Source organism: Malus sylvestris, chromosome 8 (genome assembly GCF_916048215.2).
Source record: "Malus sylvestris chromosome 8, drMalSylv7.2, whole genome shotgun sequence".
In the NCBI taxonomy this organism is placed as follows: domain Eukaryota; kingdom Viridiplantae; phylum Streptophyta; class Magnoliopsida; order Rosales; family Rosaceae; genus Malus; species Malus sylvestris.
Genome location: NC_062267.1, coordinates 28,609,926 through 28,635,027, shown reverse-complemented (window position 1 = coordinate 28,635,027; position 25,102 = coordinate 28,609,926). Strand labels below are relative to the sequence as shown.

General features: G+C 35.7%; 2 protein-coding genes across 4 annotated transcripts in view; both read left to right on the top strand.

Annotated features, from left to right (window-relative positions):
• Positions 1–25,102, top strand: part of LOC126632043 (kinetochore protein NUF2 homolog) — a 53,590-nt gene that overhangs the window by 2,422 nt on the left and 26,066 nt on the right. The window contains exons 6-12 of one of the 3 annotated variants that reach the window (XR_007626557.1): positions 744–851; positions 1,507–1,560; positions 1,759–1,873; positions 2,018–2,175; positions 2,263–2,358; positions 2,464–2,616; positions 3,034–3,188. Coding sequence is in view for 1 of the 3 variants with exons in the window: in XM_050302261.1 (XP_050158218.1) it covers positions 744–851; positions 1,507–1,560; positions 1,759–1,873; positions 2,018–2,175; positions 2,263–2,358; positions 2,464–2,514 (582 nt within the window). In the remaining 2 variants the exon portion in view is untranslated. Of the gene's footprint in view, positions 1–743; positions 852–1,506; positions 1,561–1,758; positions 1,874–2,017; positions 2,176–2,262; positions 2,359–2,463; positions 2,849–3,033; positions 3,189–25,102 lie in introns of those variants that run through there. The other 2 variants (XR_007626556.1, XM_050302261.1) reach the window with 2 other exon arrangements.
• On the top strand, positions 20,455–22,366 carry LOC126632044 (NAC domain-containing protein 43-like). Its single transcript, XM_050302262.1, has 3 exons — positions 20,455–20,770; positions 20,900–21,180; positions 21,373–22,366. The coding sequence occupies exons 1-3, from the start codon at positions 20,584–20,586 to the stop codon at positions 22,099–22,101; spliced, it is 1,197 nt and encodes a 398-aa protein (XP_050158219.1). The 5' UTR covers positions 20,455–20,583; the 3' UTR covers positions 22,102–22,366.

The following is a 25,102-nucleotide window of genomic DNA, read 5'->3' as shown; positions in this document are numbered from 1 at the left end:
ACTCTAGGTGTTACAAGGCTCATGAAGTTTTTCTAGTTTTATTTGCTGTAGTTAAGCAATTTGTAGATTTTATATGGTCATGCTTTGGAGATCCATATGACAACCTTAACTTGTTACTGACCATGATAGGCGATGCAAGAATTTGAGATAAGATTATTAAGTAATTTTTGCTACTTTTGCCTTATTCCATTGCAAAAATATTGGCAAGTAGTACAACATAGAGTAACTTTTTCTTCAAGATAAGCCTTGCAAGGGCTTACAAGAAGTTGGGCCACTCCACTATTGCCTATCGGTTTTAGTGTGGAGCCTCAATTTCTGTCATACTAAAATATTTCACATATCGCCACGGAATCATTCTGGAGGAATTGTTGTAGTCAGAATATTTATAGTACCTGCACGAATTGGATTGCCATTCTACTACAATTCTACAAAAACTGCTAATAACAAATAAATCGTTGTACCCTTTCAACTCCCTTATAGCCCTGTTCTCCTTTCACTTTCTAACTTGAAATTTTTCTTAAGTATTTGTTGTGTTTCCTGTTTACCTATGATACTCGATTTCATCTTATGGGTGTTCCTAATGAGGGTTTAAAATTACTTGTTTCTGTACCTTACTAGGTAAAAGTAAGCCTATTATTTTGTCGATGGTGGTCAATGTTTCTTTACTTTTCTTTCATTGATTGCTCACCAGAGTTTTGCTCATTTTGCAACTAAAAGAAATGATTTGTTTTTTGGGCTCACAGAGGGCTTTAGAAGAGAAGAAATCAGTTCGTGAGGAGGCGAAAAATGCTGAAAGGTCAGCGAAGCAATCTTTTGAGGAGAAGACCGCTGTTGATGAGGTTTATACAAAGGTAATCTATTACGAAATTCAATGTTAATTTTTTGTTACTATTCTTCATTCTGTCCTTTTATTTGTTGATCCATTTCTTTAAAGTTATAAACACTGTTTTATCTGTATCTACCAAAAGTTGTATCCTGATGATATCTAGCATATCCAGCAATGTTATAATCTTTGAATGTTGGTAGGTATTCAACATTTTTTGTCAGAAATGAGTATTGATTACAAAAGATTTACGCTTTGAAATTAAAGATAAAATTGTATGCGTGGTGATCAATAGCTCCAATCCTTAACAACTTCAAGGAAATGCTTACGTGATTGCATCTTTTCTCAATCCAGCATATAAAAATACAAACAGCCACTATTATTACATGAATCTACAAATAGTATGCTATTGATCTCTGGCACCCAGTCTTGATCCATATATGATGCAATATGTCCTGATACGATTTGCTGAAAATAGATGATCACGAAGATGCAATTAAACAATTACTAAGTTAATGGAAGCAATACAAAAACTGAAAATTACATGTTAAAAAATAATTTGTAATTTAGTAATTGCTGATGTGTGTGCAACTGTGCATGCCATATATCAAAAAACATGTGTGCGGCATCCATGTAAGGATATACTTTAGTATAATATAACATTGTAAAGTTTTATTGGTCAGGTCTCTAAGAAATTGTCAAAGCACTTGGCCCAAATGCAGGCTATACAGGAACAGGTATGCATACCTTAATTTTGTATCCTTTAGTGTAATGATCTCCGTAATGTGAAGTCCTTGTTGTAGAGTGTCTTCTATTCATGAGAGAAAACATTCTTTGCGATAAAGGAGTTCCATTGTCGACATTCTTATTCATGCAGTGCAAGTGGCATTGCTTTAAATGTATTCTTTCAAAACGTTCAATTGTTTAAATATTAGGTCAATTCTGCTAAATCAGTCGACAGAGACGTTAAGGCTGTAAAAGCTAAACTAAGTGATGATGGAGTTTTAAGCAAGTCTCTTCAGGCCAAACTGGTTGAACGGGAGGGAAAAGGTAGATTCACAAAACTACATTGAATCTCTTTCCTAACATATCGATAGGACTTTTATCAAAAGAAAAAAATGTAGATAGTGATAAATGTTGGGATAAATTGATAGTGGTTCTACAAAGTTCAGAACTCTTTTTGTTTTTCTCCAGTGGAACAGTTGAATGAACTAAAAAAGCAGCTAGAAAGAGAGAGAGATCTAAAGTTTGAGGAGGCTTCTAAAGATTTGAATAATGTGGAGCTGGAGGTGGAATCTAGGAGGCGTGATCTAGAAGCAAGGCAAAAAGCTGTTGAAGCTGCAGTGGAAGAGGTACTTTCTGTGTTTTAGATTATAAATAGCGAGCTTCTCTCATTCAATCTGATGTACAAATTGATATTTAACCTTGGCAATTGTTAGGTGGATTCTATCACTTCAAAGACAGCATCGATAAAAGAATCTGGAGCAGCTGATCAGAAAGAATTAGCTCGTAAATGTGAGGAGATCATGAAAGAGGTACCCTACCATGCCACTCATTGGTTCCCTTCCGTGCTCGGCTGGCTTTAGGATTACTGAATTGTATTTTCCTCCACCCTGAAACATTGGTTCCTTTCCTTGCAGTTCCACCAGTACCAGAACTCAATTAGGGTCCTGCTGCTGGGGAGCCAATAGTTCGTTGAGCACGCAGCAGGTTCTTTTGGATTTTGTTGGCCGGTTTGACTGCAGAAAGTAAGCATCGTGCATCTCTAAACAAATGAGCTGCAGAAAGTTAAGGTACATATTTTCCAGTTGTGTTTCGTTTGCATGTATATTTTGCAGAGACGTACTTTGTGTTTGTAATGGGTGTAATTGTTTAGGAAGGCACAGAAAGAACTTACATCTGGTTTGCCACACTTTTTCATTTGAAAGTTGGACCTCCATTGCTACATGTAGAGTCGCTCGAGTAGGGTGCTTTACGAAATGAACAATACTTTGGTGCATTCCCAGTTGCATCTCCTTGTCTCCACTCCAGTTGTGATTAACGAATATTAACTGTGCACGTCATATTCAGAATTGATAATTTACCAAGCCCCAATATAAAGATCATCTTTGTAAAAAAAAAAATTAATCAATTTGAAGATCGTTTGGTAATGTATATGTAAACGATGGTTTTGGTAACTAAATAATCTCCAATTTGGTTACTTTTTGCAGATGTGTTTTTAAGAGAATTACTCCAAAGTGGTCATTACGACCTCTTCTCTTTTAAGAACAAATAAGTGTATAATGGCTTTTTTGTAGTGTGTACAGTGAGATAGTGATCAAGAGCATCTCTAAAGGGATATCCTATTTTAAGGTCTTCACCACCATACTTGAGGACTTTTTTAGGGGCTTCAAGGGATATTCAGATCCCTTAAGAAATATTGTCTCTAATTATTATAGTAGAATTCTTAAATATAGGGACTAAAAGATTAAAAATTAAGGAAAACTAATGAAAATGACTTGAAAACTTTGAGTTTTAACGATAAGGACAAAATAAATGGTAAAGTGAATAGTATCATGATTGATTTTTTGGTGTAAAAACATAGTTTTTCGTTAAAGTGAACAGTATCATGAGCTTTTCGTTAAAGTTCCCTAAAAATTATTGGTAATTTTGCAATCGTTGATCGAAATGGTAAAAAACAAAAGGAGTAGGATTCTCTCTCCTCTTTTTTTCCCTCCCCTTCCCTCCCTTTTCATTTGAAGGGTCATAGTTAAGTCACGTTAACATTTTATATTAATTTTTTTATAGAAAGAGAAAGACAAAATAGAAAATGTGAGAGGAGGAGATAGAAGGGGATGAAAAAAATGAGGGGAGAGAATCCTAGTCCATAACAAAAAACAACCAAAAAACTATTAGGACAGTTGATTTTTCCATCAATAAACAAAAGAAAAGGTCGTGGGACTCGCTCCTAATGCTGCGCCGGGCAAGTAAGAATTATTCACATGGCAAATTTCTTTGCCGCATATCCTGATCGTCGAAGACTCAAAGTAGGGAATGGATGAAAAATGAAGAACCGAAAGATCGAAGGGGATCCATGCTTTGGTTTGAAATTCTGAAGAAAAGGCTTGGGAAAAATACGACCAAGTCTATGGTACTTGAATAAGAGATGCTGAGTGATCTCGTCGTTGAATTTGGAACACCTCGCCTCAAGATTCGTGTGTTCGAAAGCCAAAGTCATTTGATAATGCAAAGTGCCACCTCTTGTTTATTATGCACAAAAAACATGGCAACTCTCATCATTTCTGTCTTCGTGCAATAACTTTCGAGGCCGTACGTTTGAATAAGAAACGTCATGGTTCGAGGGTTACAAAGTCAAGTTGCCATGCATCAAAAAGATTTTAAAGCAGTATGTCTGATTTATTCTGAAATGTAGATCTTTGGATAACTATCCACCATCAAGAGGAAAAGTCCTTTCGGTTGCGTAGTTAGGAGCAATTGTAAGACTATGATTTTTAAGACCCAAAGTAAGACAAATTGGAATGAGTATCTTCGAAGTCTGGTCATGGACTTAACAATTTCTATTGCAGAGCTGAATAGACAGAGCAACGATGTCATCATCATCCTATTCTGGAGCAGTGAGCGATGTACTTCGCTGAGATTGACTATTCTTGGAATTCCCACAATTTAAGAATTGACGTGCGTCTCAAGTAAGCATACTCCTAAGATGATGCAATATCTACTCCTATATATCCTTTGGGATTATCCTGGTTTAGTAAAGATTGCATATCCTAAAAGGTCCCTACCACAACTGGTATAAATGAACTCTTATAGGGTTCATCTTTGGTAATGCAATTATCACACACTTATTCACTTACCTACTGCTTGACTCCTTTATATTTGCTTACTAACTTGACTTTTAGAGAACCTTTAGCCGACATCCTCCCTTTGGTCCTTGGCTACTTACGATTGTTTGTTGTTTTACAAGTTATTCAAGTTTGTGCATCTCTACCCTTCACGGTAGTGCTTGATTTAGTTCCAACACACCTCTTTAGTGTAAATATCTCGTGTTTTAATTTGTATTATAAAATTTAAAAAAAAAAAAAAAGCTTATTGCATGCTTTCTAAATAGTGGCATTAATAAAAACGCCCTCAAAAACCAAATATTGTGTAAATAACAAGGCTTATGCACAAATGCGTCCTAAAACAAAGTCAAAAAATCTGAAAAGAGTAGAAAGGTACCAATATGACAAGCCAACCATGTTCGAAATTTCATTGATGACGAACAATGGAAGAAAAGATGGGCAACAAATTCTTTAGAATCATGAGATAAACAACGAATAATAATACTCGTTACTGAATATATACAGCGTCAGTGAAAAGTTTATCATTAAAAATGCCATCAAATCAAAATAGAAAGTTTGAGGAAGGGGATGAAATGTTGTCATATAGCCGAGCATAATCAATATGTTTACTTTACTTTGAAGAATATCATAACTAGAAGAAACTGAAAATTGGACGACAGAAGATGGCTCCCATATCATCTTGTCATCCTTCATGGTTAAAGTGAGAGGAAGGTGTAAAACGTGTTGCACTATTGACGAAAATAATTTCACAAAATAATTTTATTAAATAAACACTTCGAGCGCGAATAACATTTAAATCCAAGGAAGAGTTATAAAAAAAATGACCAGAGCTAAAGAATGACTAATAATAAGCTCATCCAACCACTAATCAAAATCACAAGAAAATTGTCCTTCCATTACAAATAATCAATGACTATTTTTATTCAAGAGCAAGGAAAACACGCTTCAAACCATTCCACGCTTAAAATTATCAGGATGGTGAATAATTCATATTTTTCAATTGTATCACTATTTCTCAAACCCTTCATGCGTTCCATCTTATGATTATATATATGCACTAACGACAAAGAACATTCTTTAACATATACAATATATCTATGTTCAACAAACTACTTTCTCCCAACCGCAATAGCAAAATTTGAAAAGGAAGTAAAAGATATGGGTATCAAAAACTCATAAAAATAAATGCCGGTTAGTAACTAAAGTATAAAGTGGTTGCTCTGTCATTTTTCATGAACAAAATATAATGATTTGAGTCTAGGAATTCCGAGAAGCTTCAATGATTAGTAGAGAGACCTCTAAAAGTTTCCCTAACCAATTTATATGTCAACCATTGCCGACGACAGGGAGAGAGTGAAATATATTTTTAAGTAAGACATACGCAAAGCCTTTATGGGAAAATGGCACAATTCAACCATTTCATCAGCTTTTATAGTTCTTTCTACGTCCTCTGGAATGGTTTTCTTTTGATCTTCGGTCTCCCAACCACCTCCCATATCTTCTTTTGAATTTCTGTACACCGTGGATTCCTTCCATCACAATAAAAGCCTCTATATTATTATAAGATTTTGATTTCAGAGAAGTACTATGTCATTCTTTGTATTGTTTTACTGTATTTATATGAGTTTTGTCCTAGAATTCGAGATGAACTGCAATTTTAATTTGAATCTTTTGTCAATTGTGTAGGTTGCTATTATGGCCCACATGTTACTCTCAACACTTCTTCCACAGTACAACTGTGAATTTCCACAAAACTTTACTTCTGTTTATTTTCAGAGAAGGAAATTTATAACAGTAGAAACAAATAACATGAGTTTTGGGTTTTCAAGAGTTGAATTTCTTTGTTCAAACACGGGGAGAGAAGGATGACATAAGAGATGAAGACCCACTTCATGGTAGTTCCTTTTACTATATTTTATATTTTGAATTATTTGTCAATTTGTCTCTCGAACTTGTATATAGCTGTTAATTTCTCCTATGAATTTTAATTTTAGTTGATTACCCTATGAATTTTTATAAATAATCAATTTCCCCTAGCTTTAGATTTAAAAAAAATTCATCAATTTTTTCATCCATCTTGGTCATGCGGATAGCATATGGCAACTATAAGATAATTTTGTTTTGGTAAATTGGGTGCAAAGCCATACTTTCTAGCTGCTAATTGGACTCTCATGTCTAATTCAAACATAAAGTGTACAAAGTCAACTAGGATAAAATTACTTTCTTACCCTCAAACATTTTTCGTGTGACCAAAATGGATATAAAATTGGATGAAAAATTCAAAGTCTATTGGCTAATTATACATGTTTAGGAGGGTACTCGGCATAAATTAAAATTCAGGGGGAGAAATTAACAACTTCTTACAAGTTCAGGTGGGAGAGGGGGGGGGGGGGGTGGGGACTTCTATGTTGCTAATAACCTATTGTATCATAACCTGCAGTTTGCAAAGATAATGATATCCACCATTTATTTTTATTTCTAAAACACACCATTTAAATTTTGGGCATCAAATCGAATGAATTGGAGAAGATTAATGAAAAAAATAAAAAAAAAACTGTGTGAGAGATAAAATAAACGTTCGAATAGCACTATCCTTTACAAAATTTGCATTGAGAAAATAGTTATTCTTAAATTTCAGGTAGACGGGCCATGGGCCCATTCCAACAACACCGATATTGTCCCCACTTGGTCACCTGCTCAATCCGTTAGGTGTGGGGTTCTAATACAAAAGGCCTCAGTGCTAGTTAGAATGGGGTAATTCTATATAAATGGCTTGTTTAGAGTGGGGTAATTCTATATAAATGGCTTGTTCTCAAGCCTTTTGGCCGATGTGGGCAAAGGAATTCTAACACTTCCCCGCACGTGAGACCCCATTTTATGGGTCACACGTGGAGTTCCACACATCGGCAACCACGTGGAGCCAAGCCGGGGCTCACCTGTTCGCATTGGGCCAATGTATGTGGCATCTCTTGGCCTACGTGGAGCCAAGTTAGGGCTCACCCATTTGCGCAAGGCCAAAGGGGACGCACCCGTTCACGTGGATGTACGGACCAGTCCCTGGCTCCGATACCATCTTAAATTTCAGGTAGACGGGCCATGGGCCCATTCCAACAACACCGATATTGTCCCCACTTGGCCACCTGCTCAATCCATCAGGTGTGGGGTTTTAATACAAAATGCCTCAGTGCTAGTTAGAATGAGGTAATTCTATATAAATGGCTTGTTCTCAAGCCTTCTGGCCGATGTGGGCAAAGGAATTCTAATAGTTATAAGCGTGCAATTTGTTTTCTTGTTTTGTCTTTAGCCTGTGTACCCCCTCACTTGAATTGTAGGAAACGTTTGTTAAAGTGCCTTTGTGGAGGCGAGTCAACAATTCCAACCAAAAGCCAAAATTGTTGAACTAGTGAGTTAACGGGTAAAAGGCATTCAATTGTTGTTGTTTTTTTTTTTTAGAATAATTTTGATTCCGGTTCCTAATCAACCAAATTGTTAGACCAAAACTTTATTTGGTTAAATATTTTGATCAAAGTCCTTAATATAATTTGAGAGATTTAACTCATGCAATTATGCGTCCCACAAATTATGAAATTTAAACAAATTCAAATAATATTTTTAAAATATAATAAATACTTAAAAATAAATATTAGAGTAATATTGTTCTTCACATAATATAGCAAGAAATAATGTACCCACATAATTATTTTATTTTATTTTTTGTTGCGAAAGTTCGATATCCATTGATTCATAAAATCGAAACACTTACACATCAGAGGATAGGGTGCACAACAGTAGACCTCGATAAAAACGTAGCCATGGATATCAACCCGGTCTGAGGGAAAAAGTGCGTCCTACACCAACGTTAAATAAAATTACTATCATCGACTATAAATCACTGATTACATCAGGGGATTCCTCAAACCATGAAACTTGATGAAGAAAAGATAACCCACATCTCGCTAGTTGATGAGCCATCATGTTGCCTTCTCTACGAACTTGAGAGAGTTTAATCTATGGGAATGCTCGAAGAAAGTAGGGGTGCAACTCGGGCGGGTTGGAAGGTCAATCTAATCGTAACCCAACTTTTACATTTCAGGTTCGGGTTCGGGTTGGGTTTCATTCAGGTTCATTTGGGCTCGAGTTTAATTGGGTTAGAGTTCACTTGGGTTGGGTTCGGGTTGCCAAACTTTTTCAAGTTTAATCTTGTAACAACTTAGTTTCTAAAAATTCCTAAAAAAATTAAGCCAAGTAGCATCCAAGCTAGCTAACTTTAATTTATAAATCAATCAAAGTTGCTGAGCAATTTCTTCGAGACACAAAGAATTTAGGTTTTGGAGACTAACAATCTACTATAAAGCTTTAAGATTTAGAGACTACGAATATCGGCTGACTAATCAAAGCCTCTTATTTCCTAAAAGCTTAAGTAATTATAAAGGTTAATTTATTAAAAATATATATTAGAAAGGGCGTTGGTTTTTGGACTTGGCTCACTTGGGTATAGTATGAGCATTCATTGATATGGGTTACAATATGGTTATATTGGGTTTGGTTAGTCGGGTTGGGTTGAGTTGGGGATGGACAGGCCAATGATCAACCCAACTCAATCCAATCAATGAACAATGTTGAAATTGGGTTGGGTTTGGGCGGGTTATAACTAAAAAAAAACCGCTTGTTCGGGTTTAAAGTCGAGTTGGACATGGGCGGGTTCGGATTGGCCCAACCTAAGTTGCACCCCTAGAAGAAAGTGTCGTGCATCATTTGTCACATGCCCCAAAGGAGAAAAATCTGAAACCTCATCCAAATTCAAAGCCACAATAACCATACTTGCATCACCTTCAAACTCAACCATATTGGCTTCCCATTTTTTGAGCAAACAGCACCACCGCCCTTGCTGCTTCCATCTCTGCATGCAGGGGTGAGGTCACTCCAAGGATTTGCATAGCCATTGCCACCACAAACTTACCCAAATGGTCACGAACAATAACTCCCACCCCGCCGATTCCTTCATTCTCCACCCATGCCCCATCGAAATCACATTTAAGCCAATGATTCTCCGGTTTCTTCCACTCATGTACCCACATAATTATTAACATATTTTAAAAAATAACTATTAATATATTTTAAAACATAAAACAAATTATAACTAGCATGGGTACATTTAGCAAAATAAAAAATGGGTACAAATTAAAAGTAAAAAGAAAATTGGCACAAATTAAAATAGGGTTGCAAATTAAAAATGGGTACAAACTAAAAATAAAAATATATGATAAAAAACTTAATCATAAATATAAATATACCAAATGTACCATTTCTAACATTAAATGAATATATTTAGAAATAAAATATATTTTATTATTAAAATAATTAATAGACGTTTATTAAAACTCGATGACCTTGATCAAAAATTGAAAAAGAATAAGGTTTTATCAATGAAGAAGCAAAAAAAGAGCTGAGAACCTAATTTCTCTCTTTTTTTTTCTTTTTAAATCTGGGGTTTTATTTGCATGCATATGGTTTTTCCATCTTATTATAATGAGTTTTAGTGCTGTGCAAATTATATTGTAAGATTATAATTGAAGTTAAAACAGCATTTTTCCTTTTTTTTCATGTGAATTTTGTACCCCAAGAAAACCAGGTACACGTCTTCATTTTTTTTCCTCAAGTTCGATACATGTGGGAATCCTGTCAATTTTGTGTGCTTTCTGCTCTAATTTCCCGTTTTTCTTTACCTATTTATTTATTAGAATTACATGTACTGGGTATCCAAGATTTTGGGTGTACAAAATTCCAAGAGTCTATTGAAGCCAAGTAAGCCTCTCCATGTAAGAGTGCAAATATCAAGTCGAATACAGGAAATGAGGACGATCAAAGATTTCTAAGGGGTAGGAGGGTGTATTGGTCTATGAAATTTTTATACTTGATATTAATGGCTATAGCATACATGTGGCAATGGTTGTTATAAGGTCGTTATGCATTGGTTGTTATAAGGTAGTGATATGGATCAAGTTAGTTAGAAATAGGTGGGATTGTAAGAAAAGGTAATGTGGTAATTCTAGCATAAGTTAGCCTACTATAAAAGGAAATTAGTTAGGCATTGGGAGTGGTATCTTGTAATTCACTTTCCTTGTATTGAAGTTAGTTTTCCTCTCTCTCTCTCTCTCTCACTCACTGCCTCACAATTCTTCTCAGAAAACCTTCAAACCTCCCTAGTTTTTTTGCGAGATATCCATTATTATCTACAACAAAGTGGACGTGTATTGTTATAGTAAAAAAGAAAAAAAATAAAAAATAAAAAACCTCTTTGGGACGACTTGCGAAGCTACTTTACCACAGTAATGTGTCCAAACCCGTATAGAAAGCACAGTGTGCCATTTTCTATTGGAAACTCACTATGTACAAAATATTATCTAAAAATTATAAAAATCCGACTATTTTCATAATTCGTATAGATTATATTGCTACCATGCATACTTTTTTAAACATGAATGGCTCCAACGATTAATCCTAAAAAATTGTAATACGTGAGCATGTAGCATGTTGTGATTAAAAACATACATTTCGTGTGTTAGGAAACATTGTGAACAAAACTAATTTCTTATTAAATAATAAAAGCGTAATATTGAAATTTTGATAAAAAACATTAGCAGATCCATTTGGGTTTAGTGGAGGGTAGCATGTTCGTATTAAATGGCAGAGGCGATAGAAAGAGAAAGACGATGGGAAATCTCCTTCAAGATCTGATTGTACAATGAGCATAATGATTTAGGATATCATGCAATACAAACCTTCCCACGAAATTTTGGTTGGCCTGGCTACTAGAGGAATTCAAGCGAATGTGTCACCATATATTTCGTTACCAAACTACGGAAAAAAAAAGTTACGTAATAAGATGTAGTATTTTATTTATTTATTTCCAAACTTGTGAGAAGCTGTCAATTTTTCATTTTAACTTTAACTTTAGACAATTACAAAACCCAACCCCTCCCCCCCAAACCCAAAAAAAAAAGAGTTAATAAGATGTTAATTGGCTAAAGTTCAAGGGTAAATTGGTTACAAAAGTTCATGGGTAATTGGCTAAAATTAAAGTACATGAAGGAGATTGGCCAATTATAAAAATTTAGAAGGTAATCGACCAAAATTAAAGTTTATGTCGGAAATTGAAACTCCTTACAAATTCAGAGAAAGAATTGGCGAATACCTTGTAATAAGATATATTAAAAGTACAACTTGTTTCAGTTTTCACCACTACTGTTAATGTCTAAGTTAAAACGTTTTTTTTCTTCTTCTTTTGAACAAAATAAATCGCTGGAATACAAGATTGTAAATCGATTACTTATAACGATCATGCCATAAATACGGGTGATAAATGAATTGAATCATGTTTTAAATTGTAGTGACCATTTAGGGATTTTAGGGTTTAAAGAATTTTTTGGGTGAAAAAACAGTTTTCCCGTGGAAACCTGATTTGGGATTGTTAAGCTGGAGAAGTTTTATGCATACTTGAAATACTTTTCATGTGGTGTATCATTTTTTTTTTAAACGTTAAATTTGATCATTTTTTTTAAACGTTAAATTCGATCAGTTGACTACCCTTCAGTTACTAAATCATGCGAACTGGAATAGATCCATGACTTTTTTATAAACCCTGTCTGTTATGTGAAACAATATGAACTCATGTAAATTCAATTCCTGAATAGTAAAACTTGTAATATATATGAGCAATTTTATAGCAACCAACGTTTGTTTCCAACTTTATTGCTTGTCATCATATACAGTGTCTATAATATATTTGGTATTGTCTACTAGCAATAACTTAGCACACTTGTTATTAGAGAATAGATTAATATGCATGTACGTATACCACAGTGGATGTTTAATTATCATGCATGTGTAACTGTAAGCTCAAATAATATGGGAAAAATATATGAATAATCGTCGGAAGAGAAGAAAAACTGGAGGAAAAAAAAAACAGGTGTAGAATTAACTATATATGCAACTGTACCTGACAACCTTCAACTACACGACTAATACGTATATAATATTACCCTTACAATTAAATATACCACATGTTTTTTATTATCTTACAATTAAATATACGACATGCTTTTCATTCGGTCCCAATTTTTAATTTCTCTGATCTTTATCTGTTCCATGATGAGCCTGAGTAAGTTCCCACAACCACAAGTCCTGAAGCTACTAATATCCCTCATGCGTCAAGGAAGATTAAATGAAACTCGAGGACGAGTTTTTTTTTAGAATAGGAGAATGATGCGGGAGACAGACCTTGAAGAAAACAATTTGAAGACCACTAGCATGCATTGGAATAATAAGGCTGTGTATTTTAATGACATAGGAACTTGTCAAGTCTTTTTTAGAGAGTTTCTTAGGAAGTTGTAGTATATTTATGTTCCTTTAAATATTGATGTATCAAAAGTCTTTGGGGAAGCTTGAATGAATTAAAATTGTATTTGCCTTGTGCAAGAGAGTGATTTCTCCTTCTAAAATCAAGCATTTGGCTTAGTCGTTTGAGCGAATCCATGATTAGCGACGTGAGCAAACTCCGTTGCCCCTGGTTAAGCGAATCCCAGGTTATCTATCCCCCTCTCCTCGATACCCTTAGTTTTGTCCTGCATCAAAGAGTCCCATTAATTGGTAAATCGTGTACGTACTAGTGATCCCACCAATCTGTCTACAAGTTCTTTAGGTCTCGTTAATGCAGTACGTCTTAACAGTAAAATACAAATGTAATGTTCCTTAGTTGGTTAGTTTCGTGCTTGATATATACTTAATTATAATTAGTTGAGGGCTTGAACCATGAATCTAGCTTGAAATTTTGATATTCAAGCTCAAATTGAAATAGCAGTTTAACTAGTTTATGTATGAGCTGGTTAATTTCTGTATATCTCAAGGCTCTCATACCTGTGCTGTCATGTTTGAGTAGATGAAGAAACAAATAAACGGGTTGTGTTTTGACACGTCGATATTCTATTATAATACAATGTTAAAATGAGCATTTAACTAATAAGTGAAGAGACTTAACACTTCGTATTCTCTAATATGGATAGAAAAATGGAACTTTAACGAAACACTCTCGGCACTGTTCACTTTAACGAAAAATCACATTTTTACACTAAAAAGTCAATCCTGGTACTATTCATTGTACATTTTATTTTGTCCTTATCGTTAAAACTCAAAGTTTTCAAGTTTTTTTCATTAATTTTCCTTAGAAACAATGAATAACATTATAAATGATAATTCATAGCACATGCGCACTGGTTTAACCAACTAATTAGAAGGCTAACGAACCAATAACAACCTAATTAAACAGGTAAAACTAAAATTTTGATGCGCCTTTATGACAAAGCAATAATGTAGTCTTAACTTCTATAACTTGAGTTTAAATTGTGCACGTGTCATAATGGGATGCTCATTCTCTAACTCTTTCTCGGCTCTCCCTTTCTCCGATGAAACAAACCATCATCATCACCAAAAATTTCGGCTTGTTCAACATCAAAACCACCATTATCTGCATGTCTTCACCACCATAAACCCAGTATTGACTTTCGTTTCATTGAAAACGAATCCTAACCTGGAGTTCGAAGAACAAGGTTTTGGGCCGAGATTTCTAGGCGTGATTCAGACAATTACCAGTCATCTTTTGAACTCAAAACAGGTATAAATCGATTCCTCATGTTGTGTAGATGAATTTTCATGTGTGGATCGTGTGATTTGGTGGAGAAATGAGAAAGTTATAACGATTTAAAGTTTGCCCAGTTTCTGGCTACCTCCGCCACTTTCGAGGCGTTTTCCGGAAAAATCATGGCGAGATAGTCATCGTGTAAGGTACCAATCTCTTCATCTCGTCGAGAAATATAATTTCCGTTTTTGAATCACTTGATTTCGTTGAGTATTAATAAAGTTATGGACGTTGAAAGGTTGCCCAGAAATTCTGGCGAATTTCCCTGTTTTCCTGCGGACAGCCGTCTTTCAGGCTATTTCCTGGCCTTCTCCGGGGACCATTTGGACTCCAAGTATGTATAATCGTATTATACTTGTTTAGTTTCGTTTTAGTATATTATGGGTTGAATTTGGTTGACAAACAAGTGAGATATGGAGTTCCAAAGATTGCCCAGAAAATCTGCAGAATCCGGCAAAATTTCGTTAAGGTCCACCACTGGAATATTATAGCAATCGATGATCCGACCGTTGAATCATCACTAAAATTTAATATGTTATAGTTCGTAATATTTGAGAAACGTAGGAACTTACGGATTGGGAATCCAACGTACGGATCTTCCTGAATTGGATTTGTAAGTTTATAAAATAAAACGTTAACCGCCACTTGAATTTGCAATTGGTAGAGATCTGGCCATTGGATCGTAATGAAACATTAGTATGTTGTTCTAGAAGCATAATGTGGATCTTTGGAAGTTACGGATCGGAAATCTGAAATGCGGATCTTCCGGATCGAGTTATGTAGGGTTGTAGATCCTACCGTCGATCTTTGACCGACGGTTGACTTTTGGTCAATGGGTCTCAAATCATTCTAGATCGTCCTTGGGGATGTGTTTTATGTAAATTACGTGTTCTATCAGTAAGGATTCTGAGATGTGATTTGATAATTGTTCTAGGCATCGATGATTCGTGACGCCTAGAAGTTTGTGCTAAGAAATTGTAGCGCATGCTCCAGGTGAGTGGGCTTTTGGTTTTCTATATATACGTATGTATGCTTTACGTTTTTCTCAAAAATTGTTTTAAATGAAATGTGATTGAAATGCCATGTCATACTTGCGTTATATTTTAGTATATGTATTAGTGTAGTTATGCATAATGTTGCATGACGCTGCGAACGCACAAGTAAGCTTCAAGTGAGTATATATTGATGGTAGCAATGGTGGTGTGTATGATTATGATGAGTTGCATTTAGTGATTAATATCCTGCACCCTGGTGTTAGTGCTCCGTCCATGGCCAGGACCTAGCCTTCACGTGATCGTTCACCTCCCGCACCATAATCTCACCTTTGATCCAAGGCAGGTGTCAGCCTGTCGTACAAACCACATTAGGTGGTTCCGACTCGTAGGTGGCTTGCGATACTTTGCACAGCCTTCACGTGATCATAGCACTTGAGCGTATTTATTTACACTTAGCCTGTTGTACAGACCACATTAGATGGTTCCGACTCATGTGTAAGATTTGATTGATGAGCAATGGACTCAGCCGTACAGGTCACATTAGGTGACTCCGGCTGATATGTCATTTTATATTGATTCATTTCACCTGGCTTGCTTATTCGTTGTTGAGATGATTGACATGGCATACACCTGGTTTCACTCCTCTCGAGCATAGTTCTTATATATGTATGTAGTATTATTTTCTGGGAAATTATATAGGTTTTACGGTGAGGGGTTATTACTTTTTGGAAAGATAAATAGTTTTTTTTAAAAGCTTTGTTTTTGCTCACTAACATTTTTTGTTTTGCGCCCCTCCAAGTTTGAGTTGCTGAAAGTTCGTATCGACGAGGATTCATGGCGAATCTAGTATAAGTGGCTACCTCTGAGGGTATGATCTTTACCCACACTACTGTACTTTATTTATGCTCTGACGACACGTGTGAAGTGAGTGCATACCCGTTCACCAGCGCACTCTGATATTTTAAGCACTCTTAGGTTTAAATTTATTCACATATTCCATATAACTGCACTTTATGGCTTCGTCACCTTTCTGGTGTCGGCCAGCACAGCTTGTTTCGGAGTCCTAGTGAACATTCCGAGTCGAGGTATGTCATATATCTTACATAGCAGAATTTCACTATACCCCTTGAATAGATATAATATCTTTTTTGGCCTTCAAGACAAGGTGTATGTGAGGCAGTTCTTGAGTTTTTAGTGGCCTAGGGCTAAAGATTAAATTGGGGCATTTTTTGACCCATTATTTTCTCAAGAAAAATAAAAAGTACAAATTGTCTGTCTCCATTAGGGCTGGGTTCGGTTCTTATCGGTTCGGTTTTTTGCCAAAACCGAAACCAAACCGAATTTTCGGTTCGGTTCGGTTCGGCCCAAATTTTTTTCGGTTTTTTTCGGTTCGGTTTTTTTTTCGGTTCGGTTTTTCCGGTTCGGTTTCGGTTTTTTTTTTTTTTTTTGTTCCTCCAAAAAATGCAAAACAACCACAACATAAGATAGAAATAGAAAATATGACATGTTTCCATCTCCCCGAATGCGAATCATATGCAATATGCTTAAACAAACATCAATTATTTATACAGAGAGAGGATGATAGCATCAATCCTAATCCAGATTCACAGGATTTACCTGAAGAATTGGACCAGCATAATACAGTACACTTGGTTGTCCAGTTATCTGCAATGTAAGGTAGTAAATTGGCTTACTTATTCTTAGTATTCTCTCAAGTACATGTTTTGAAAATATAAAAGCAAAAGAGTTATTCTCTCAAGTACTTATTCTTAGTATTCTCTCAAGTACATCCTCCCTTGAATTGATCACTTCAAATAAATGTTCGGCTGTTGCTCTATCAACTGATCTTCCTGGTCTTCTCCATATTCTTATTAGGACCTTATCTCTTAAATGACCATAACTATCTTGCAACATAGCAACAAAGACACTTCCCCAAGCACCTGCACCTACACCAACTATCCGAAGCTCATCAAGCTTCTGCTCAACAGAATCACTTGAGTGGTGAAGCAACCCATTTGAGTAGACATTATCGGTCACTCCATCAGTCCTCCCAACCATTTTCTTCTTCTTTTTCTTCGTCCAATTAAACGCGTCTCCAAGCAACTTAATATATGCACAGCCAATTACAACAACAAATGCTCACAGACACTACAAATGTTTCCAATATTATACTCACTGAGAAGCGAAATCAAGATCAAACTGGCAATGATCAATCGTAAAAAGATCTCTTCGCTCTTTGAAGCTGCAAAACCTAACTTCCTAATTCCTAAATTCAAACAAACATACAAAGTTTGAAACAACTCACATCTGATTTTGTATCATAGATTCACACCACCCTCAACTGCACAGCTCAGATCAACAAATCACAACAACAAAATCGATTCGGAAAAAAACTTTAGATTTTCTTGGTGGGGTTTTCACCAAAATCTAAACAACCCCTTTTGTCAAACTTCCAGCTACCTTTTTCCCCTACCTTTTTGATCATATTAAATCACTAATCATCAAAACAAAAAACGAAAAACATAAAGCTGAAGGTATACCTGTAAAGAGAGGGAATTTGTGGGTCGAGACTCGAAATGGCGAGAGGAAGTCGTGGGTCGCGCCCGGGTCATGGGTCACGGGGGTGAGAGACTGATAGTGAGATGGCATCGGCGAGATGTGAGACAGGTCGCAGGTCACAGGTCGCTGGGAAGGAAGAAGACGAAGCGGAGAGAGACCCAGCGAGAGAGAGAGGAGGCTCGGCTGCACGAGATGGTTACTTGGTTAGGGTTAGACTGGAGGCAGGGAACGAGAGAGAAGAGAAGAGAGGAATGAAAAAAATAAAAGGTGCGGCTGCTAGTGGCTAGGGTTAGAAGAAAGGGTTTTGACGATTTCTCAAAAAAAGTTTAAAAACTCTTCTGAAATCCTGGAGGCATGAGGGTTCGAACCCATGCACTGGGGCTTTAAAAATTTCCCGGAAACCAACTTGACAACAGGTTATATTTTGTTATGATTGTATGACTAAACTATTTATAATATTGAAACAAATAATTAAATATATATATATATCGGTTCGGTTCGGTTTCCGAACCTCAAAAACCGAAACCGAACTGACCAGATTTGGTTCGGTTCGGTTTGACAGTTTCGGTTCGGTTTTTTTTCGGTTCGGTTTTTTTCGGTCTCGGTCCGGTTTGGTTTTCGGTTTTTTTCGGTTTTCGGTTTTTTGAACCCACCCCTAGTCTCCATAGATATGTCTCTTTTCAAGGCCTAAATCATAATAGTTCGACTAATATAAATATTAAGCGTACATTTATAAAAATTTATTCTTTTAGTGTTCCTAGAGGCAAAATCATCATTCAAATTTTTAAATCAAGCATTTCCAACAAATTTCCTTCTCCAAGATGGCCGTCCATTTAATCTTTTCTATGTCATAGTAGACTGCAAGTAATTTTTCAACAACTTCAATCGAATAACATATTTATTAGTTTCTTATTTTTCGCATAACTAAAGAGAGCTTCATGGATATATGAAAAGCAAGATTGAAAAAGAGAGAATGGAAGATAAAAAAGAATAAGGAATGTTAAACGCACGCTAGGTTTGTGAAAGAGAGAAGTGTATATTATAGTTAATTTTTTTTAATTGTTCTATTAATAAATAACTAGTTTGAGATTACTACAATCTAGTGATATTCTTTTTATTTGTGAATGAGTGATTTTAGGTTCGAATCTCGAAAATGGTGAGTTCGCAACTAATTTCTTCTTCATCCTTTAGTGTAAATATATCATTGTATAAAAAACTCTAAAAAAATTCTAATATTAAATATTTACATGTATACATATTAACAATAAAAACTTTGATGCCCCTTGAATAGAGGTTATGGACAGTTGCACTTCCTACCCTTACTCAAGAGCAACCACATACCATTTATAAAGGATAATACTTGGTTACTCACTAGCGAGTACTCTATTTTTAATTCTATCCAATGATATTTTAGCATGTTTGATTGTTTTAAAAATAATGGACATCTTATGCATTTATCTTGAACCTTAAAAATTAAGAAACACATTACATTTTTTATTAGATTTTAATCAGAAAGTGAGTACTTAGTAGTAATTAGTGAGTACATAAGTATTATTGGTTTATATGAAAACTATAGCAGCTTTGAGCTAAGGGCCGTTTGCACGTTACAATATGAGATTTACAATCATAGGGTTTTCTCTAGAAGCTCGGCTAATGTCATTTCTTCATGTCACATTTTTATCTTGTGAATTTTAATGAAAAGTTTCTGATATTGTTTATTTTAACGAAAAATTATATTTTTACACTAAAAAGTCAATTATGGTACTATTTACTTTACCCTTTATTTTATTTTTATCATTACAACTCAAAATTTTCAAATTCTTTTCATTAGTTTTTCTATTTATCTTTCTCCTCTAATGGGCAATGAAAGAGCAATCCCTACTGGAGGCAGATTGTCTGCCCTTGGGTGCTCTTCCCATCCCTTTCAATTTGTGCAGTTACGGTTAAGTCACGTCAATATTTTATATTCTTATTATTTTTTGTTTTATTATATATATAAAAAAAATTAATATAAAATATTGACGTAATTTAAGTGTAACCGTACAAAATAAAAAAGAATGAAAAAAACATCTAAACAGAAGTGGAGACAATCTGCCTCCATCCCTACATACATACCCCACTATCTTTGTCACAGTGGTTGCACAAAAGAAAAAGGGGGCGGGAGAGAGAGAGATAGAGAGAGAATGGTCCGTGGCTGTTTACGACGTAGTTTTTTAAGGTCGAGGGTCACAGTTGTAGAGGGTCTCAGTCGTGGATGTGAGTTTGCACCCTACACTAAAGCTAGTTTCCAACACGGTCCTATATGTGGGACCCCTTGTTGATGCCCACATCCATGGACCCCACGTCTTTCCACTTCCGTGTAATGCAAGGTGAGAGGCCCTTCTCATAACATAATGAAACAAACCCTACACTTTGAAAAAATCATCTGTACACGTGTCCTATGAGAACCAAAAGCTTGAATTTTTTTCATGTATATTCTCACCACAACGTATATATATAGTCCTCCCCACATTGTTCTTTGCGTACACCAACTTACTTTGTTGTTATTACCTCCTCTCTCTCTCTCGCTCTCTCTCTCTCTTCAGTATTACTCCATCGCTTTAACTACTTTATATTCTTTTGGATTCTTCAAAAAAAGATTTCAGAAACCTTTAATATTTGTTAATCAAAATGGCGCCTGAAAACATGAGCATATCTGTAAATGGGCAATCTCAAGTCCCTCCTGGTTTCAGGTTTCATCCAACCGAAGAGGAACTCTTGCAGTACTATTTGAAGAAGAAGGTCTCAAATCAGAGGATCGATCTCGATGTCATACGTGAAGTCGATCTCAATAAGCTTGAGCCATGGGATATACAAGGTACATATATACATATATACATATATATAAGTATATATATAATAAGACGTATACATCTATGTAGCCATTTTATATTTGAAACTAATTGCTTATTCATATGAACCAATGTTTTTAATGGAATTTTTGCAGAGAAGTGTAAGATAGGAACTGCACCACAGAATGATTGGTATTTCTTCAGCCATAAAGACAAGAAGTACCCGACTGGAATACGAACAAATCGTGCAACTGCTGCTGGATTCTGGAAGGCAACTGGCCGTGATAAAGTGATATGTAGCAACTGCAGGCGGATCGGTATGAGGAAGACTCTTGTGTTCTACAAAGGCCGAGCTCCCCATGGCCAAAAGTCTGATTGGATCATGCATGAATATAGACTCGACGACAATAATACTAGCAATTGCAATATCACTAATGTAAGCCATTTTCAGTACCCTACAATTATTTTTAATGAGAAATGATTTTCACATGTTCATTTTTTTCTCCATGTAGATGTTCCTTGTTTTCTAGACTACTACGAGTAATGAAATGTGTGGTTCAAAAACTGGAAATTCAACCATCTATCTGACAACAAAAGATGCTTATGTATGTTTTATTCATATGAACAGGTACCCACTGTTGTGGGAGATGCAGCACAAGAGGAGGGATGGGTGGTTTGCCGAATTTTCAAGAAGAAAAACCTCCACAAAATTTTGAGCAGCCCAATCTTGAATACTACTACATCCATCATAACAGAAACAAGAAATGGCCAATCACTGTTTGATTCGTGTCCCGAGGGAGCTTTGGAGCCAATACTTCATTACATGGGGAGGACATGCAATGAAGAAGAGAATGAAGCCTACATTAACAATAACAGCACAAGATTTAATCTCCAACCAATCAACATAGGCATTAGTAATACTAGTAATCACAATGGCTTCCATGAGAAGTTCTTGAAACTTCCGACCCTAGACAGCCCAAACTCCACAAGCAGCCAGGATTGTTACCAACCAAACATTCATGAGGGGATGATGGTCACAGAGAATAATAACAACCCGGTGAGTCCTTTTACTGATCATCACCAAAATATGGATTACCATGCACACCACATGGACTCAGGAATCACCAACTGGGCAGCTCTTGACCGCCTTGTGGCTTCACAACTCAATGGACAAACTGAGACCTCTAGGCAGTTAACTTGTTTCAATATCACTGACCCTTATGACAACAATGATCATGATCATGAACGCCAGTTACCAAGTACCCTACGAGGATCGTTGTCTTCATCCAACACCTACCATGCCATACACGACTACAACAACAGCGAGATCGACCTGTGGAATTTCGATCGACAATAATCATCATCGTTGTCATCCTCAGACACGCTTTGCCACGTGCCGAACGGTCCTATATAACTGAACAACCCAATATCATATAATATATATTATCATATAAGAATGTTATCAGTCCGTCCAAGTCAGAGAAATATCTATTTACAAGCACAGTAGTATATATAAACATGTATGTTAGATAAATAAAGTTTGTTTTGGAGTTTTAAGTGGGGTGGCATTGTCAAAGTACCATTATCTTCGCTTAATCACGATATCTACTATTAATTTTTTTCACTGTTCATGTCTAGAAGTATATATATATGGCAAAGGGTGTTGGAAAATATTAGTATTTTGGTTTATTTGAATGTTTGGTTTTCTGGGTTTAGCCCGTTAGAATTAGGTTTTGTTAGAGATTAGGGTTAATTTATTATAAATAGGATTCTTTGTTATTTATTAGAGAACAAGTCATTCACAATGTAGTCTCTTAGAGTTTTGTAGCTGTTTCGGCATTCTCAGTTAATTTAATAATATTCTTATTATTTTGTTAGTCTTGTTCGTTCCGCACTCTGATATTCAACTTGTTATCAAAGCAAGTTCAATCCTTCAGGATTTAATTTGCTTGGTTGGGTTGGTATCTGTTTGTCAGTACGTATGTATGCTAGTTTATTGTTGTTGGTTTAGTTAGCAGAAAAACAAAAAGAGGATTGTTGAAGCTTTCTTGTACTTTGCCGCACACTGTTCCTATCCTACATCAAGTTACCACCGCACAACCGTCGCTCCACCTCGCCGCCCTACAATCACGACTCCACTACTTGAATCGATTCCGCCATTGTCCACCGCCGTCTGCACCATGACCTGCTGAATCCGCTGCTACATTGTACCTGCATCCCCGCTGCCACATCTGGCTAGCCCAACCCTTGTCCTGTTGGAACCACCACTCCATCATCAGAACCCAAACCCGTATGCCGTTGCTACTGATCCATCCTGAACCACGTCTCTAAGATCTCACACCAAATCACCGCCATTTGTTGTTCCTGCAAACTTGTTGTTGCAAACTTGCTGAAATCAGTCTCTGCTTGACTAAGATCATCATTGTGCATATGTTGTTTAAACCATTCACCACTGCTCCCTGCGCGTCACGTCAGATCGGATATGATGAACCTCCCGCAGCCTTGGACCCAACCCTGTCACGTCGCCAAACTTGCATTTGTTGTGCTGCATCTTGCGACTCGAACCCACCAAGCCACTAGTTGGATTGGCCCGAGAGAATGAATTTGTTGATGGGCCAAACTTATTGAGTTGGGCTATTGTTTTATGTTAGTTTGAGGCCCACACGGATAACATGAAAATAACTTGCTCTTGATGTTTGTTGTTGCTAATGGGGTATGGGAATTTGTCTGTTTAGTGATGAAGTCCATACTCCCAACGTTTGGTTGCCATAATTTGTTGATTGCTGGAATTGCTTGTTCGCTTGCTCGCCTACTCGCTTAGATTGTTCGTTTGCTCACTTGAACCGCTTGCCTGTCTATCCGTGTTGCAGAGCCTACCTGTCTGTCTGTCAGCCTAACAGAGCCAGATGTCCGCATCTGCTTGTTTGCAAGCCCATGTTGTATACCGCCATGAGTTTGACGGGGGGTGTTGGAAAATATTAGCATTTTGGTTTATTTGAATGTTTGGTTTTTTGGGTTTAGCTTGTTAGAATTAGGTTTTGTTAGAGATTAGAGTTAGTTTATTATAAATAGGGTGTTTTGTTATTCATTTGAGAACAAGACATTCACAATGTAGTCTCTTAGGGTTTTGTAGCCGTTTCGGCATTCTCAGTTAGTTTAATAATATTCTTATTATTTTGTTAGTCTTGTTCGTTCTACACTCTGATATTCAACTGTGGTGACTATGAGTGGAGTACTACTGCTAGTTTTTTGATATTGTAAGATGATATTCAAGTTGGTGATGGACCATATAATCATCATCAATTAATCTTCGTGTCATGTGGCTTGTCGGTTTGTTTGTGGATATCGGAATTGGATCCTCCTGACCTAATAACACATGCTGTTGGATTTTGATCAAATGGCTACAAATAGGGGACCCTCTAAAAGTTATAATAATTGTAGTCAGTGAATCAAAATCCAACGGTCCGTATTAGTGGGTCAGAAGGATCTCGAAGATTTGCCTCGGAGAGGATCCTATTCCGTGGATATCGAGCCCCATGGCTCAACTTATCAATCGTCTTATCAGGGAGTTGAGTACTAATAATGGTAGGGATAATTGCATGCCGACTTGTGGGAAAATTGTATGTTTTGACTCTTTCGCTTTGTTGAATGAAAACAGGTTTTGCCTTGGACTATTGCGTGTTCAAGCAATCATTAAAGTTTTTTTTTGGGTCATCTTGGTTCTGGTCTTTAATCAACCTAATTGTTAGACTGAAATATTGTTTGTATAAATATTTTGATCAAGGTCCTTAACATCATTTAAGAGATTTAACTCATGCATTTATGCATTTAATGTTCCACAAATTATGAAATTTAAACAAATTCAAATAATATTTTTAAAATATAATAAATACTTAAAAATAAATATTAGATTATTCTTCAAAAAAGTATAGCAAGAAAATAATGTACCCATATAATTTTTAACATATTTTTAAAAATAACTACTGATATATTTTAAAACATAAAATAAATACATATAATTAGCATGGGTACATTTAGCAAAATTAAAAATGGATAAAAATAAATAAAAAATATGGGTACAAATACAAATACTTTAAAAAATATGGACAAAAAAAGAAAGTAATATATGGGTCCAAATTAAAACTGAAAAGAAAATTGGTACAAATTAAAAAAGGGTTGCAAATTAAAAATAGGGTACAAACTGAAAATAAAAATATATAAAATATTTTCTTATTTAAATAATTAATGATGTTATTAATACCTAAGAACCTTAATCAAAAATTGAAAAAGAATAAGGTTTTAATCAATTAAGTAGTAAAACGAGAGATGATAACCTAATTTCTCCTCTTTTTTTTTTT